The sequence below is a fragment of the Parasteatoda tepidariorum genome, chromosome 8 (genome assembly GCF_982258835.1).
Source record: "Parasteatoda tepidariorum strain Cologne lab strain chromosome 8, Ptep-v5.0, whole genome shotgun sequence".
NCBI classification, from domain to species: Eukaryota; Metazoa; Arthropoda; class Arachnida; order Araneae; family Theridiidae; genus Parasteatoda; species Parasteatoda tepidariorum.
The window spans coordinates 740,661-759,531 of NC_141762.1; the positions used below are offsets into that span (position 1 = coordinate 740,661).

Below are 18,871 nucleotides of genomic sequence, written 5' to 3' on the forward strand. Positions count from 1 at the left end.
CTTCTCACAACTGTAAAACTTCATCAACACAATAAATACCAATGTTAAGCATGTACAAACAGGTTAGTACACGAAACTACTGTTTGTAGTTATTTTTGTTTCAAAGTCAGTAGCTATGCCGGCACCATCAGTACAGTTTCTCTTGGCAAAATTTGCAAGTACAAGAAATTCGTTTGTTTTTTTTTTTAAATATCTTGTTAACAATGAAGAAATGTATATAGAAAAAAATTAAGAGATGAAAGTATATGTAATAACAGAATATTTGGACGTTTTTTTTTTGGGGGGGGGGCAGTTTGTTAGAGGGTTGCACCTCCTTTTATATTATTATGCCGGCGCCCTTGGTTATTAAGTTAACAGTATATTGCAGATTCATATTTAAAAACTTAACTTTTTACTAATGAAATAAATGAAGAATTTTGTAGAAAAATAAGTATAATATATATATATTATTATTATTAAATTCCATAGTTAATACAGTTGCAAAGCTATTGAACTGTCTGAAAGCAACTGTCATAATTTTAGGTTAAAATAATGAGTAGCTTTGTCTAATATAAAAAACAACACAAATTCAAAGATGAACATTATAAAACATTACAGAAAATCATTATACAAAAACATTACAGAAACACATTTATAATTTTGTTCAGTTTTAAAAAACATTAATGAAATGGAAACTTTATTTAAAAAAAGGAGAGATAGAACATATTTTATTAAAAATAAAAGTTGTTTTACCTTGCAATTCCCAAACTTTGAGACTAGGAATTTCTTTTGAACTCTCCACAATGTGCTTTTTCAACTGTTCTAATTTGTCTTTTTTAGATGGATGCAACTCACTGTCGGGGGGAAAAAGATAAATTTAAAAGAAATTTTTAGAAAGTTTTTTTTAATGTATTTTAGGTAGGGTTTATTAACATTAAAGTGGTAAGCAGCTCCAACACAAAATAAAAAACTTACTTCAAAAATAAAACTATCACATTGCATTAGATATAAACTCAACATGAAAAACTATCAAGATATATGTGATGATGCTATCGCAAAACTCTACATTTACAACCTTTCGGCCACCATCCTTACTTTCAGATTACATTTGCGCCTAATGTCTAGGTAATTACGTGATAATCGCTAACTTTGCGCTTAATGTCTAGGTATTTAAGTAATAAACGTTAACTTTGACTGCCCGGATGTATGCACATTCCATCAGTGACGATACACTAAAGAGGAGAATATTTTTTTTAAGTTTTTTCCTTCCACACGTGCTCAGGAAGTAAAGACTTTTATATATTTTTAGTAATCTATGTCCTTTCTTACCTTGCAGGTAAGCAGCATTAATAATTTTTAAGTAGCTATTAATTTACACATTAATTTTGGAGGATATGGAGGAAGAGACACAAGTTTTTAGATGACAGGCCTTCAGTTCAATGCTTGCCCCAGATATTAGGATAGAAATAATAAATTTTGAATTAAAGAACCTTTTTATGATAAAAATTTGCTTTGTAAGCCCATTTCCATTCTTGCAATGATGCACCTAAACTGAGCAGCTCGAAATGATCGAGGGTAAGAAACTGGAAAATATGACACCGACTCTTCATTCACCGTCAATTATATCTCGTCTTTAACCGACAACAGTTACATCTCCATATAAAACTTACATATTAAATTGTATTACATATAAACTGTGTTTGAATCTATAAAGTAAAAGAAGAATAATAGAACAAAAAAAATTACTAGAACAACACAAGACCCTGATTCCTTATAAGTTAATAAATTCATATACTATGAATTTATTAACTTATTTTTAAGAAACCAAGCATTGATCTCAAATATCCCCAGTAATAGATAGGGCCATATTCTGACTGATTAGATAATAAAAGGAATATTTATCCTTTTTAGACCCCTTCAAAAAATTCTTTTAGACAGAAAATAAAATAACAGCAGGCATAATTTTTCAACCCCCTACACAATAAAAATAAGATAACATGATAAAAAGAAAGTTAATGGCAACATAAATTTCTGCATCATATTTATTTTAATTAAGAATTAAAATATATTTTTATAGTTGCTTTATTCCTTCCTAAAACATAAATTGCATTTTAACAATACACATTTTCCTTTTGACAACAAGATTATTGCTAAAACAAATAAAATAGCTTTTGAAAAATAAAATATTTTTAAAAGGTGGCCCATTGCATGTTCAGATTTATAATACAGTAATTTCTGCTTAACATAATTTTCACTCACTTTAATTTACTGAAAATAAAACCCTCGAGTTCTTCATATTTATCAACTTCTTCTTGAACCGGACCTTTCTCCTCTGGAATCATTAAATAAGACTTTTAAAAAAAGTATGAGTTATATAAATAAAATTCCATGTTCAACTATTTTTTTTTATTAAAAACATTAATCTCAAATTATGACTCTTTAGAACAAATTCAAAGTTTACCTTTAACTTTTGTGTCATCCTGAGCTTTATATTCTGTGCTTTTCACTGCCAATTCTACCCCATAACCCGACAATCTAACTTTTTTCAGTTGTCTCTTCTGTAAAACAATTTTAAATCAGATTTTTATAAGTTTCATTCAATTATTTATTGATGCCAAAAATATATAGGTAGAAGTGATGGTAGGTATTTTATTTACATCGCTCTAGAGCTGCACAATGGTCTATCGGCAACAGACGAGAAAAAATCCATAAGGATGGTCCGTCATCACAATTTTTATCCTCTATTTAGTTAGCTCGACAACCTGGGCATGAAGTCGAGCATTTTACGACAGAACAGTTTAACAAGGATCAATACTATGCAGGCTGATCAAAGTGGTCACCCACCCGCTTACTGACCACAGCCAATGATACGGTGTTCTACTCAGAACTGTGTCCTTTCTATCAGTCTACTGTGTAGGTAAGTGGTATGAAAACATAAAAAATTGCCAGTCAGATAACAGGGTGCGTAGATAAATCCTTCAACAAAAATAATAAAAGCACCTTTTAAGCACTTTTTAGGCACTATACATTAACAAAATACAAAATAATTTCGTTTTTGTTCTCATCCCCATAACCAGCAGAGCTAGATCAGGTCCATGAGCTCGTTCACTCTGAGAAAGTCTAGCACCAACAGGGGAGCTTGAACCAGGTCCTGCCTGGTAAGTCCCAGACAAGATAAAATGTGGTCAGGGGAGGCCTGGGCAGCAGAACACTTAGTGCAGACTTCGAAATGTTTATTACCATCGACATAAGTCATTGATGACAGATGTCCACAGAGGAAATGAGTAATGGCAGTTTATTCTCGTCTACTGCTGCCCGAGACAAGGAGCCCTCTGGGCACTTACTCTGATACCATGAGTGTACCGGCGGAACCATCCAAATGGCCATATTCTTTGCCTTACACCTAGAAAAATGCTCCAAGTAAGTAAGAGGAGAGATAGTCATAATGGCCTCTTCAGCACCTGCTTTGGCCAAACTGTCAGTAATCTCATTTCCAGCTATATCGACAGGTGACGGAATCCACTGAAAGTGGGTCTGATGAGAAAGGGAAAGATGTTTTAGTTTCCTAAGAATGTCAGCACCAACACTGTCCCTGACATTATGTCAATCGGCCAGGTCCTGGATAGCACTTTTACTATTCGAAAAGATCCAGATATCAGTGAACAGCGAAAACGACATGATGGAGTCCAGACCCTCAAGAATTGCAATAAGTTCGCTTCGGAATACCGAGCAGAAGTCTAGATTTCTTCTCTTTATTTTTATTTCCTGATGCTGAAGTTTAATATAAATGCCACTACCAGATCTGTCACTATTACAGGGTTCATACAGAGATCAGAAGAAGAAATCCAAGGAGTTCAAAATTTTAAGGACTACTCAAAAATTTAAAAACTTTGTGTAAAAGATAACTTTTTTTTTTATTTTTATATTTAAACGACTTAAAACTCCTTATGCACCACAAAGTATAGCATGAGGCTTACAGATGTAAGTTGAAAACAAAAAGAAGAAAAATTTACAAATTTACATTAAACACAAAATTCGCAAGGTCGCAAGACTTTCAATACTTTTGACCAGTTCTGATAAGACAGGAGGCCAACAAATAGAAAGACGTCTCAAATCAGTCTTTAAATTCATTCGAGCACTCGCATACAGACTACAATGAAGAAGAATATGTTCAACATCACCACAAGCACAAATTCCACTGATCTGCAGATGGAAACGAAATAAATATCTCTTAAAATTTCCATGGTTTGTTAAAATTTGAGTCAATTTAAAATCAGTTGCAAAGAATTTACATTGCAAACGGTGAAAAGTAAAAGATAACTGGAATTTTTTTTTTTTAATTAAAAAGCAAATAATATAAGGAACTTGCAAAAATGTATATTTTGCATATTTTTTCTCTAACCTTTTTGAAATAAATTTTGACTTTATCAAACTTTATCAAGAAAAATAAATAAAGTTATCACTTTTACACATAAATACATTTTTCAGTTTCAAATATTGTAATAAATCTTATTAAAGTACAGATGTTTAAGATTAACATAAAAACCTAAGAATCTTATATTTTTAAACTTGAATACACAAAAAAATCTAAGGTATTTCATACAAGAAAATAAAAAATTTTAAAAAAATCACAGTAAATTATTAAGTTTGCTTGTAACATGTAAAATTAAAATTATTTGCTGTTATTTTTTTCTTCTAACTCTTGCAACTCAATTTTTTCTTCTTATTAAGTTTTTTTTAAACTATTAGATTTTGGCAGCTAAGTCATCATTTAGTTTCCCTACTTGGACAGCAAATTCATCAGCGGACTTAGTTCATCTACGAAACGCAATAATTTAAGGAGTTTCTAAGGACTAATTTGGAAATCCAAGTAGTTCCAAGTATTCCTTGGGGACTTTTTTTATTTCCAAGGAGTATAAGGAGTCTGTACGAACCCTGCTATCAAATCTACTGCCATCTGTATACAACTGAACAGCGTCCATGGGGACATTATTAATTCTTTCAAGTGCTAGCTGTTTCATGTAGCACGCCAAATCGATATGTTTGTTAACTCGGACAGGAAGGTCAACATGAAAGAGAACCCCTTCAAGACCCTCAGAAAGGTCGATAATCTGTGATAGTCTGTAATGTTCTACAGAACTGGCAATAAGGTTACCAGAGACAACTTGTCCAAGGGGAATACCACGCTTGAGTCTTTGGTTACTGCTCCATGATCCCAGAAACTTCAAAGTACGGTTTTGAGAGCCTAGACTGGAAGAGCTTACTGTAGTACTTCAAACATGTATTTCTCCTAAGTCTCATAAGGTCTAAGTAAAATAATTTTCAAAGACTTTACATGATCATGATAACAAAATAACTAGTTTTTGACAAAGAACTCCTTTCTTGATTATATTAGCCATTAAAAAAATGATCAAGAGATTTTTCAGTTTGATTTCAGAGGGTGGAAAATGAAGCTTGAAATTGTGAATTATCTTGCAAAATGCAGCAGAGTTGTACACGAGAGTGCAATAATCTCACCGAACCCAGCTTACTAAACGCACATGCGGACTCGCAAGTGTTTAATCAAATCTGTGAAATGATTGGTGCCTTCATAAGTTATGGACCAAAGGTAAGTTGAAATAGTTTGTGGTTGAATGAATCGTGAAAACACCGTCTAGAACAATGGGGAAAGCACCCTTTTGCATAATACGTGGAGAAAATTGACATGGTTAAGAAAAGATTCTCATTTTTGAAAAGGGAAAATTAAGCACTTTTTAAAAACATCCAATGAAAAAATCACTTTTAAAGACCTTTAAAAAGCCAAAATAAGCACCTTTAAGCACTTTTTAAAAACACTATGCACCATGTATAAATAGATCTTTTTTATCATAAGCAATATAATATGAAAGGGCTATTATTTGATAGAGCTATTATTTGATTGAGCTTTAAATTAATAATGATTTAAATTAATAATAATTTAAATTAATAATAATTTAAATTAATAATTTAAATTAATAATAATTTAAATTAATAATAATTTAAATTAATAATAATTTAAATTAATAATAATTTAAATTAATAATAATTTAAATTAATAATAATTCATTAAAGCTTTAAATTAATAATAATTAAGAGTCCCAGTCACTTCAGGTGACCAATTGTTCAAACCTCTCTTATTTTATTGAGAGCCTTATGAAATTTTATCTATCTTACTTCATTCTTTAAATTAATGTAGTGTCTTTTGTTCCCCTTTGGAACTTTATCTATCTTAATGAATTAACTTAATTACTTTAAGATTCATTGACCTGTTCATAGTTATCCAAAGTCTTAAGAGCAGTTGATCAAACCTTTTTTATTTAAATAGGCACATTGCTCTAAAGTAGAGCAATTATGCTTGTCAGAAATGAACTTTCATAAAATCAAAAAAAAAAAAAAAAAAGAGCGAAACAAATATAATACATAATATAAATTTATGAATAAGGTGATATGAGACAAATCAATATAAGAGTCTTTGCAATGCATATTTATTTTACATAAGGCTATAATTAATGGTATTGACTAAAAAAACCATTATATTAAATTGTAGAAATTTCACACTGAAACTGCCTCTGGTTTTGAATTGCTTTATTTCTATAAGAGGAACATTTGTTTACAACTCCATTAAGTAGGGCTGACATCAAGGTTGCTTCATTTTCATAAAACTCAATAAGACTTTATTTTCTTATTATTATTTACAATTTTTAAGGAGTTTAGGTTGCTTGATTACAACGAAAAATCATCTATGTACATTTTTTTTACTTTATATAACTTAGCTAAAATTTAACTTAGGATTCTTTTTTACAGGACTTTTTACTTTTTTACAGGAGTTCAACATAAGCACAGACAATATTCAAATAAAAACACTTTTGTAAAATATAGCAGAGAACTTCTGTATTTAAATTTTCTTCAGAGTTAAAATTTAAAGAAAAGAAAGCGATGCTATGACATTTTGCACGCATGATCAAAATCTAAAAAATTCTGTTAATAACTTGAAATAAAGATATATATATATATAAACTTATTTTATGAGTTCTATATACTTGTAGCTTACATGTAGTAAATAAAACTTATTGTTATTTTCTTAATTTGCTTTGTCTTCCTTTACATTTAACACATGAGGGAGTCCTTAATTTTAAAATTCCCAGAGTCAGAGTTATACACACAACAACTAATAGTCCAATAATACCCATATATTATTAAAACACAAAACTTTTGAATTAAATAAATAAGACATCAATTTTTTTTAAAAAAAAATGCTTTCTTATAGAATTGTTGGATAAATTTGATTTGATTTTCCTCAGTTTCAGACAATTAGGAATAAACAAGGCAGATCAAAAAACTTTTTGCGTAATACTGGAAGCTAATTTAAGTTTTAAAACAATGTGAACAAAAAGTTTTCTTTAAATTCTAATTTTCAGAAGTTTGAAAGTTAAAATTAAATAATTAAAGAAAAGATAAATAAATATTCTAAGATAAATGAAAAAGATATAAAAATACTCAGCATATGCTTTTAAGAAATAAATAAAATAATACTAATTGTACTCACAAGTACAAAGTGCCGCACAGCATATGATATTTTATTTTGATCAGCATAGCTTTTCAATATTCTGTTCAGTGTGTTAAAACTAGTAGATCCTATCTGTCCATAGAGGATTGCTGAGGCAGTGGATGATGAAAATGGGTAGACATGATCAACCTCATACAGAGACGAAGCATTCCTGTAACAAATAAGATCAAAAAGCCTTTAAATGGGATTATTTAACATGGTCCCAAATAAAATAATTTTAAAGGGAAATGATTTTTTAAAGGATCAATACAGAACAGAAAAAAAAAATATATTAGGTGTAACTTATAGAAATAGAGTTGATATATTCTCAGTTTCCAGATATTATGTCATTTTATACACATTTGGTCTTAAAATGTGTTCTAAGAATAAAAATGCTATTTGTAAAGCATTAACTTTTCATCTGTTTTCTTTAAAAATTTTATAAGAAATTTTTGCAGCACATTTTAAGATAAACTACATATGAAATTAACATAATACCTGAAAAATTAACTGAAATTGTATGAATTGCATTCCTATAAACTAAATCCAATATTTCATTTATTTATTTCTCGTGCAAAACAATTGAGAAGTTTTTTTTTTTCATTCATTTCCATTCATTTTCTGAGAAATTTATAAACTTACAATAACTAACAGCACATACAAAACTCACAGATGAAAAAGATTAAGAAATGAGATAATGCTGAATAGTTTTAAGAAGTTTTCAGACTCAAATAAACTAAAACTTAAAATGAAATTTTAATATCAACCTACTTATTATCAATGTGTGGGACACATGTATATGTATTTATTCGAAATTTATATTTTTATTCTTTTCAGTCCAAGTAACAACCAAATCTGGAATACATCTTGATTTATCTGACTCAAAAAAAAACTTTTTCGACCCACATTACATGCTTCTGAGTTCAAGGAAGTAATGTATAAATAAACATATCTGATCAACTCAACTTTAGTACATGATAAGCACTTTAATTTACTTAACATTGTACTTAACACGATACTTACTTACTTTACTTAACAGGATAGAAAAATATCAAATGTTTTTTTTCTTATCTTTTACTCTAAACATCATAAAATATATGATTTCAAGATGAAACATAAATTCCATAAGAAGGCTACATTCAATAAACTACATTCTTAGAATTACAATACATTGACAAGAATGATATAAGTGTCATTAAAAATGAAACAAACAAAAATATCTACTATCATTTAAACAAAATATTTGTTTACCTGTTAGATGAATCAAGCAATGATTTCAAATGAGCAACATCACATGTGTGTTCGCCTGCTACATCGACAATAGCCTCGCAATTTGAAGGGAATGTTTGATCATAAGCTATCTGCAGTAAAAGAAAACATTTTAAAAAATTAAATAAGTAAAAACTGCAATGTACATTCTGCCTACATAAAAATATTTTAAAATATATGCAAATTACCAGCAAAAGCAGATCATAAGGCAAGAAATAGATAATTGCATAAATAGAGGCCCCTCGTTGCAAAGGTTATTTACAAGGCATAGTTAATAAAACACAAATCCATCATCAATCAGAAATTTCGAAAAGATGAATTTTTTAATGTGATAAAAATACTAATATTGGAATTTCTATACATTTACTTGTTAGAAAAAAGACTTAAGTTCTGAACACAAATAGAAAAATCTTTTTTGCAACAAGCAAATTCTTACATATCTTTTGAACCAGTGGAGTTTAATTTTGGTGCAAACAGAACAAAAATAAATGTTTTACTAGCATAGTACTAATCACAATGTGAATGTGTTTAGGGTTCATAACACTTTTATTTTTTTATTGTAAAAGATAAGCCTAAAAATGTGTAGCAATAAGTTTTTACATAAACCAGCTTTAAAGTTTGCAATTTTTAAAAAGAAAATCTTTCAAGATTACTTATTTATAAGCATTATTTTTACTTTAATTCAATGTATGAAATAAATTAGAATTACAAAAATGATAGCCTTAATAACAGAACTAATGTTGTGACCTTGGCCAAAGAATACCTGAAAAGGCCTTTCCATTTCCTTTCTAACCTTCAGTAAGAGTTCGTCCCGAATAGGGACGAAATATATAGCACCTCCAAAACCTGTTCCACTGTCTCCCCTACATTTTTGGTGGCGGAGCGTGTACTTCCTGGAGTGTTAAGTAATCCGAAACTAATCGACTAGCTACTGTCACAGAAAAGGGGGAATTGCAACCTGTGGGGGTCAACTAGCTTTCAAAAGATATCAGAAGAGACTCACTCTACATTATGCTTTTTCTCCTTCTAAGAAAAACTTTTTAAAAAAAAATTTTTAACTCTGAAACGGCTCTATTTATTTTCAAAATGGTTTTATTTTATTTAACATGCACTTTTTCTAATTATATCTTGAATTATTTATTATTTTGATTTGATTATTTAGAGAACTAATAATAACCAGAGTATTTAAATTTATAAAATTTTACTACGTAGTCATATGAAAGTAATTCATATAAAGTAACTACATTAAAAATAAATTTATATTTTCTCTGTAAATCAAGTAAAGTTTGTTAATTTTTTCTTTTAAATTGATTTGCTAATTTGTAAAACTTTTTATGTTAAAGTAAAGCTTTGAGTTAAAGATTTTATTTTTTTATTACTTTTTTAATTTGTTTCTTTCAATTACAATTGAAATACATATATTTTTCATAACCTTTTTTTTTAAGTTTAATTAATTTTTTTCAATTTTTTAAAAGATTGTACCAATTGTAAAAATAAATTATAACATTTTCGACTAATAAGCTGAAGTGGCAGTTTAAATTTATTTTTCTAACAGATCATTTTGATGGATCATTAAAAACAATGTTATTTTACATTTTAATACATAGATTTGTGAAGCTGCTCACTGTAATTAATATAAAGATTTATCAAAATAATCGAAATTAATTTATAAAAAAGTACGATACCGCAATTTTTGAAAGAAAAGGCATTTAGTGATTTTCATTAAAATTTACAACATAACAGATTGAGACAAGTCTACTTTACAAAATTTTATCACTAACCCTGGGAGGTTTTCGTGTTTTTCCTCTCCATGTAATGCTAATGCGGATTTTAATTAACTAGAACTACACTAATTAAAGTTCACAGTGCAGAAATTTCTACTCAGAAAACTCTTCTCCATGAATGGCAAAAGAGGGTCAGGGAAGAGAAATTAAAATAACACATTGATTACATACTTTGTTCTATCAATATAAAAGAGCAAAAAATTGTGAATAAAAATTACATTACACACTTTTAATATGAATTCAAAAAATTTCTCGTTATTAAATACATAAGATATTGCATATTTACTAGTTTTAATATATATTTTTAGAATATTGCGAAAAAAAGTTTTAAAAAGTGTATTAATTAGGAATTACAGATTAATGTTAAAGCAATAAAAAGAGACTAATAGTTTCAAAATCTAGTGAATCAACTAAGGAACCAGGTCTGAAAACATCAAAACCAGTTTGACTGTCTCAAGTAACAAAGAGAAGCTTAACTCTAAATATTAAAAATTATTTTTATTTTTTAATTTATCGTGATGAAATTTCGTGGTGTTTATAATAATCACATTTCTCATTCTTTCTATTTCATCTGGCAATCAAACCGGTTTCAATATTTTCAGTGTTGCGTTCCTAAGCAGCGGTTCATTATATTTTGAAACCGTTTGTATTTTTCTCTTGTGAATATTAATTATGTCCACTAATGTTCTTTTACTTTAAGAATTTTACAATACATGCTTATATTTTCATATTTTTCTTCATTTACTGATTTAAATAAAAATTTCATAATACTTAGTGTTCTTGTGTATGTACATTAAAGCCCTAAACATAGGGCTAAGTGCTTGTTGATGTTTGGATGATGTGTGCTCTTGTGTACTAGCTATTTTTTTTCCTTACCGTGGAAAAAACTATCCCAGCTATTGGAGTAATTAAAACTATTTATGGAATGGAAAACTTGCAACCTTTTAAATTTTTATAATGTAAATGTTTTTTTAAACCTACAAATGAGTGTATGATATATATATATATATATATATATTTTAAAAAGGAAAACTGCAGTTTTGTGATGCTTTCTAGAATATTGGAAGATCTTTACGTCACTGTCCCGATTTTAATTAATCTCACTTTATTCAGAAGCTAAATTTTTTAATTCTGAAACATCTTTAAAAAACAAGGAAAAAAGTTTTAAAAAAAAGGGGCAATAATGTATTTAAAAAATAAATTCCACTCTCAAAATGAATAAAAACAAGAAAAATTATTACTACTAAATAAAAAAAATTTATGTAGAATGAACGAATTATCAGCGAATATAATTTCCATAATAAATTACAAGCTTATAAAAGCTCCCCATATCAGTTCTTCAAAAGGACAGAGAGAGAAAAAGATTTTCAAAAAGAGTTGAACAGGGGAGGGAGCAAGACCACCTACCGAGAAGATTAGATGCAATCGTCTCTTGGAGAATGAACTTGGGGGTGGAAGTTGCCTTCCTCCCTAACTCAAAGGTAGAAAGTGACTTGTGTTTCAAAGGCTATATTAAACTAAACTCAGCGGCGCGACAGCCCATAAAGGCTATATTACAAAAAGTAATAAAGATAAAAAAAAAAAATTGACCTACATTTTCGTGGATAGGAAAGATTGAAAAAATTATTAGTATTTTTTTTTTTAATTAATCACTCCGATTCTTAAACAAGAAAAATTGATTCAAAGTATGACAAGCCCGTCATAGACTTTACATGTTAAAAGCAGAATTAAGGAGTCTTCTTGATTCAACACTTTTCTCCGGGCAACCACGATTGTGGACCCGACTTTCTGATCATTTGAGCTCGCCCCATGTTCTTTGTTCGCCAAGGTTGTGACACTATGATCCTAGCATCTCAAGGTCACAGTTTCTACCTTCTTCACCTTGGCAACGATGTGACAGGCTACTTTTTTCCACCACAGCAATTAAGTAGTATCTATAGTTTCTTTGATTATTGTAGTTTGCTCTCTTGTTTTCCTTTATTATACACCATTCTGCTATTATTAGTTATTAACCACAAAATAATTATGTTAAAATATTTATAAAGCTCGTCTTATAAAATCATTAAATATAACCATGATGCAAGTATATTGCCGTAACATGCAAGTATCAGCTTTCAAGCTATAGCCAACTTAATAAAGTATTAAATTCTTTTCCCAACTTCGTACTGAAACGTACTGACATAAGGAAAAAGTAGGATTTGCGGATACCATGGTAACGGAGAGGAGAAAAATGTAGACAGTGAGAAAATTATATAACCTTGAAATGCCCATTTTATTTACAAAGACGGATATACTAAGATTGTTTTTCACAGCTTGTATGAAATGATAATTATCTCCTATGAATTTTATATCACACTTAAAAAAATGGTTTAATAAAAAAAAATATTAAAGAGAACAATTAATTTTCAAGATAGAGAAAAAACATCAGGTAAAACAAATTAACTAAGAGAATGAAAATTAATGAATATAATACACTTCAGTTAAAATATTCTTACAAAAATTATAGCTCTGGCCTAAAAACTGATACAATTATACTAATTATAAAGTAAAGTAAAGCATTTCTGCAACAGCCTTTTATACTTATTTTAAGTTTATTAATTTACAGTCCTACTACAGTTACTTCCTTACTACTTTTCTTTCAATTTTCAAGCCAATATTTAGTTGATTTACCGTATCTATCATTCACAACAAATAATCTCTCTTTCTCCCGAGAAACGATCCATCGAGGTTTCACTGAATTGTGTTTTTACATCTTTTATTCGAAACCATTATAATAATCTCTTATAAAGGTTTAAACATAAATATCATACTTTAAAAAATTGTTAATAACAAAAGCATATTCAAAAAAGCAAAATAGCTTTCAAGATAGAGAAGAAAAAAATTTAAGTAAGATATTTGCACAAAGAGAAGGATAAAATAATATGCTTACTTGGTGGAACATTTCAACAATTGGAGAATAGGCACGCAAAGCTAATGCAAACTTCAGTAAAGCAATTTTTGTACTGGATAAGTAGTTACTTGCAATATCGGTAATAGCATCATATTGTAATTTATGTGATTCTACAAAGATAAATATCAAATGTTTTTAATAAAATATTTTAAACATGCATTTGTATAAACATCATTTTCTTATAAAATCAGTAGATATTTGGCATTTTGTAGAATATCAAAAACTTGCGTAAACACATCACCTAAAGAATACCTACACTACTTCACAAAAATATTTTTAGTTACCTCTTGTGTTATTTTTACACATTATACAATGTCGAGTCTCTCTAGAAAAAAGCTTTTTCTTTTTTTTTTACAATAAAGCAGACTTTACTTTTTATAAGTTACATTACTAAAGGCCTGGTTTCTTAGGACAGGACGCCGTCAGCTGGAAATCAGCGCTAACCTGTGATCGGTCCATTTGTGAGTTTGATAGTATACGTCATCGGACGCTCATCTTGAACTACAATTGCCGTCCAACTCAACTGCAGTTGGATTACAACGTGACGTTAACCACAGAAGCAATGGCGGACAACATCCAACACCACATTGAAATCAGCCAAGATTTTGATTTTGACATTAAACATAGCTTCTTCATTAAACATAGCACTCTTCATTTAACTCAGCTATAATGTGTTTTTTCTTGGACAAAGTCATTATTTGTTTTCTAAAACACTGGTCGAAAATAACAAGATCAATACAAATTCAAAATAAATATTTGTTTACGTTATTAACGCATGCGCAATGAGAGATAAAGTCTGCGTTGGACCGACTGCTCACGCTGAGCTAACAAAAAAGTATTTTTTTAGCGTCAGCTCTACGTCAACTTTCCGCTGACGCCCAGATAAGGCGCTAGTTCTAAGAAACCAGGCCTTGAGCTAACAAACCAGTATTTTGTTGGCGTCAGCGGGACGTTGACGTCCCGCTGACGCTCAGATAAGGCGCTTGTCCTAAGAAACCAGACCTTAACAGCAATTTTTTACTTAAGAGTATGTAAAATTATATGTCATTACATTAGGAGGCTTCATTATAATATGATGCAAATAGTAATTTCGCAACAAACATTAAAGAAAATAATAAAAATAAATTAAAACAAGCATCTAATTTTACAAACAACTTACTTGTTTGAAAAAAGTTGTTTTCTAATTTGGAACAATCATCTACAAATCTCCAAAACAACTCAGGTTTTTCTTCAGCTAGGAATTCACTGAAAAATAAATCAATTTTATAGATACTTATGAAATTTAATAACAGTATTAAAATATTTTCAGAAGCACAGAGTTTACTGAAAAAAGTTATAAATGAAACAAGAAACATCAGGACAAAAACAATGCTGTTTACATTCCTTATGGTTACATTAGATTCTGGTAAAAAAAAGAAAAAACTTTATATATTGCTTTTAGACAATGGCTATTTATGTTACTGCCGACCAATTTTTTTTTTTTTTAAGATAACAAACTTAATTACAATATTAATGTCAAATAATATAGCATTTTGTTTTTTGTTTATTTATTTTTGAAAGAATTCTAAAATACTTTTGATGCAGAAATCACTGATTTGAAAAAGACCACAACAGCAAGTATAGTTTTAAAAATAAAATCATGAAATGTACCAGCTTTTTTTAACATTTTAACTGGTGTCCTTAAAACAAATTACTCTTATGCACTAAAATTGTTGTAATATCAGCTGACCTTCTGTCATTATTAAGGAATCAATAATGACAGCCTGAGCTGCCTCACCAATCCAGAGAGTATATCAATATGTTACTAATAGATGTTCATACTAATAGAAAGCGTTACTAATAGAAAGCGTGCGACTCTTTTAGCTGTTTGTGGAATTATAATATTGTCTATAATTTGAACTTTAGTTTCGCCAAAAGAAGTTACAGCATTTAAATTTCAGGATTTGATTAGGCTTTTGAAAGAACATTTTTGTCCTTAATCTTCAGAAATATTTCAGCATTTTAAGATTCATAAAGATTTCAGTCAAAATCAGAATCTGTGAGTGCTTATGCTACCAAATTAAGGAAGCTTGCCAAAGATTGTAATTTCGGAGTAACCTTGTCAGGACGATTACGAGATCAATTAGTCTGCGATATTCGTGATGAAGAGGTTCAAAGAAGAAGATTATTGGATAACATCACAACAGAAACAAGCACAGGCATCAATAAAATTTGAAGAAGTCTGGTGTAAGGGATTAGTGACTAAATAGAATTCAACTTAAGGATAGAATCCAGGATAACAGAATCCATCTAAAAACTTTTAATAGTCCATATGCACTTTCATACGTTTGTTCGCAAATCTCTAATAGATATTAAAGAAATTGATAAAATTCATAAAAATTTATAAAACTAAAGTAATTAACAAGACAAAAACAATTTTCACATCTTCATAAACTAATGAAAGAATGCAAATGAGGGAATACAAATGATGAAATATACGAGCAATCCTATTGAAAAAAAAAATATTAAAGTGACAAAAAAAAAGTACAGGAAAAGAGTAATGTTAAAAATTATAAATATGATGATTGACTGAACAGTGAACATTATTTCATAGTCGGCTTGTTCAGATTTTAGTGGCTCCAAAGCAACGAATCACCATTAATTTTAAGCTCTAAAAATAATTTTAATAAGCAATTATTTCAATTCCAGATAACTCCAAGTGCAAGAACTCTAATATTAAAATAACTTCTTTTTTTTTCTCATTCTGACCCCTTTATTTTTAATTTGATCTCAATTTCTCTAATTAATTCGATTTCAACAAAAAATGTTGGTTTTACAAAAATGTGAAATTCAATTAAAAGTAAGGTTGAAAATTTTATAACCTTGTTCATTTTTCTGAAACTTTCTTTGTTCTGAAATAAAAAAAACTCATTATTGAAAAAAAAAAGAATCTATATATTAATTATAATATCCAAATTTAATATACATTCTAAAATGAAAACTAACAGTAAGTCGAACTTTCACTACGTCAGGTTTTCTTCGATCTGCTCAGATTCAAATTATCATATCAAAGCACAAAATTTAAAATTCGTAAATATCTTACACCTCATTTCAATTTTATAATTGTTTTCAACATATGTAGCATTGTATAATAAACATACCTAGCTTCTAAATGTAAAGATGTGTAGATCCATTTTGAATCTAGTACAACAGACACAGATTTGTGGAGGTTTTGAGCAATTGTGGGTAAGATAAGTACTATTAGAAAATAAATAGGTTTCCATCGAACTTGATTCAACATCATAACCTAAAATAAAAGCAAAATATTAGATTTTAAATATGAAAAAAAAAAAAAACATTAAATCTTTGGTCAATTTTTTCAACAAAAAAAATCAGTTAAGGTAATAAATGTTTTATTCGCTTCAAAGTGTTAATCAACTTTGAATCAGCATTAATGTTACAGGGTTCCCACTCTTTAATCAAAGCAAAAATTAAGAACTTTTTTCTTTGAAAAATTAAGGACTTTTTCGAAAAATTAAAGACCTTAAAAATAGTATAATTGTTCATCCTCGATTATACCACCAGCGATAGAGACAATTAATTACCTTTCTTAAAAAAAGACAATAAATAAAAAAATAAGATTTTTTTATTATAATATTGTAAGTATACTGATATAATTGTATTAATTAACATGGTTCGCCAAAGTCCGACCAGGCAATCTTTGCAAACTGGGGTTGTGTTTTTTTTAATAATATTTTTAGATTGCTAAATGTTAACATCTATGAAACTTATTCATATTCTATTTTTAATAATTTAATTGAAATTGAATAGTAAATTTAAGTGTAGAAATTACGATTTGCAAATTTTTTTCATAAATTAAAAAAAGAGTAATAAATAAAGAAATTTGGAGAAAAAAAAACATTGGAAAAAATTATTAAAACAAGTTTTTATATTTTGCTGCTAGACATGCATCACATATTCAGTTATGGGCCAATCATGCTAAATATTCACTTATGCCAAAAACGAAAAGTCAAAAATGCTCTACCCTCAATGCATGGTCTCATTCTAAGTGAAAAAAGAATGACTTTTTAAAAAAATATTTTTTCTAACAATGAAAATATAGTTTTTATTAAGCATAGCGATACTGAAAAATTAAGTACTTTTCAGGGCCCTTATTTTCCTAAATAAAAATTAAGCAGTATTTAAGGAAGGCCCATGGGAACCCTGTATTGAACGTATGCTGATTTAATGTTGATTCAGCAACTGTTAACCTGTCAGTCCAAGAGATATCAATAATAATTCCAAACTAACTGAGGTCAAAAAAATTGATGTGTTTTAAGTTATTTAATAAAAACATTGAGCTATTAAATTCATGTTAGGTTTTAAATTCAGTTATTATACAATATTGTAAATGGAAAATTTAGTCTATAAAATCTCAAGGCAACAAAATTGATAATAATTTTTTAAAAATTTGATTTTTTTTAAAAAAAATTTCATGGACCCACCCCTAACCATTATTTTATTATTACTTTTTAATTTTTCTTTTTTTTTCATAAAGAAATATTTAAAATTTTTAGCTTTTTAAATCTCACTTGAAGGTAAAATTAACAAATCAATACTGTACAATTAATAAATGAAAATTTACTGTCACACGTTATTCAACAATTTTCTATCATCAACAGCATATATTTCCTCCAATTTCCTAGCTAATATCCTTAAATTTCTAGCGATAAAATTGCCTCAAAGTTAATAGTTAAGGTTTGAATTAGGAATCAATAGTAGTATGCTTGCTAACTTTATTGTGCACATGCTAATATCCATAGAAAATATTTTATAAACAATATCTTTCATAATTGTTTTTCTGCTGGAAAAAGTAAAAACACTATTATATATATTTGACCTTTGTTTTGGTACATTCCATTAAAAAAAATTGTTTTATTAAAAATAATCAGGTAAGAAGGAAAAGGCCAATTTACTTTTTTTATTCCTCAGGCAACTAATTATAAAAAGTAAAACTAATTTGGACCATAACGGCAAATATAATACTTTATGAAATTCGATAACAACTTAATTAATTAAGAGAATAAGTTAAATAAATAGTTGATATCATGACAGAGCAGATGTAAATAATAAACAAAGCGGCTTTCCAAAGTGAAAACACAACCAAATCACTCAGCTTCTTCATTCGATACGTGTCAAAACAAATTTAACTGTAAGAAGCAAAATAACGCTTTTCATGCTTAAAATAACTTTTTTTTAAAATTTGGAGCAATAAATATATTTTGATTACAACTATTTCATTTTTAAAAAAAAATTACTGAGATTAGCTCAAAGAAGAGCCTTTTT

The 18,871-nt window shown here is 28.6% G+C and overlaps 1 protein-coding gene across 2 annotated transcripts in view; it reads right to left on the reverse strand.

The window, feature by feature from the left end:
* Positions 1–18,719, reverse strand: part of Uggt (UDP-glucose-glycoprotein glucosyltransferase) — a 90,266-nt gene extending 71,547 nt beyond the window's left edge. For both annotated transcript variants that reach the window (XM_087149348.1, XM_087149347.1), the window contains exons 1-9: positions 18,502–18,719; positions 16,687–16,832; positions 14,706–14,791; positions 13,526–13,656; positions 8,795–8,904; positions 7,544–7,715; positions 2,441–2,537; positions 2,239–2,311; positions 733–833 (exon numbers count right to left, since the gene is read on the reverse strand). In XM_087149348.1, coding sequence (XP_087005474.1) covers positions 733–833; positions 2,239–2,311; positions 2,441–2,537; positions 7,544–7,715; positions 8,795–8,904; positions 13,526–13,656; positions 14,706–14,791; positions 16,687–16,829 — 913 coding nt within the window. In that variant the 5' untranslated portion in view covers positions 16,830–16,832; positions 18,502–18,719. The remainder of the gene's footprint in view (positions 1–732; positions 834–2,238; positions 2,312–2,440; positions 2,538–7,543; positions 7,716–8,794; positions 8,905–13,525; positions 13,657–14,705; positions 14,792–16,686; positions 16,833–18,501) is intronic.
* Between the last annotated feature and the right edge of the window lie 152 nt (positions 18,720–18,871).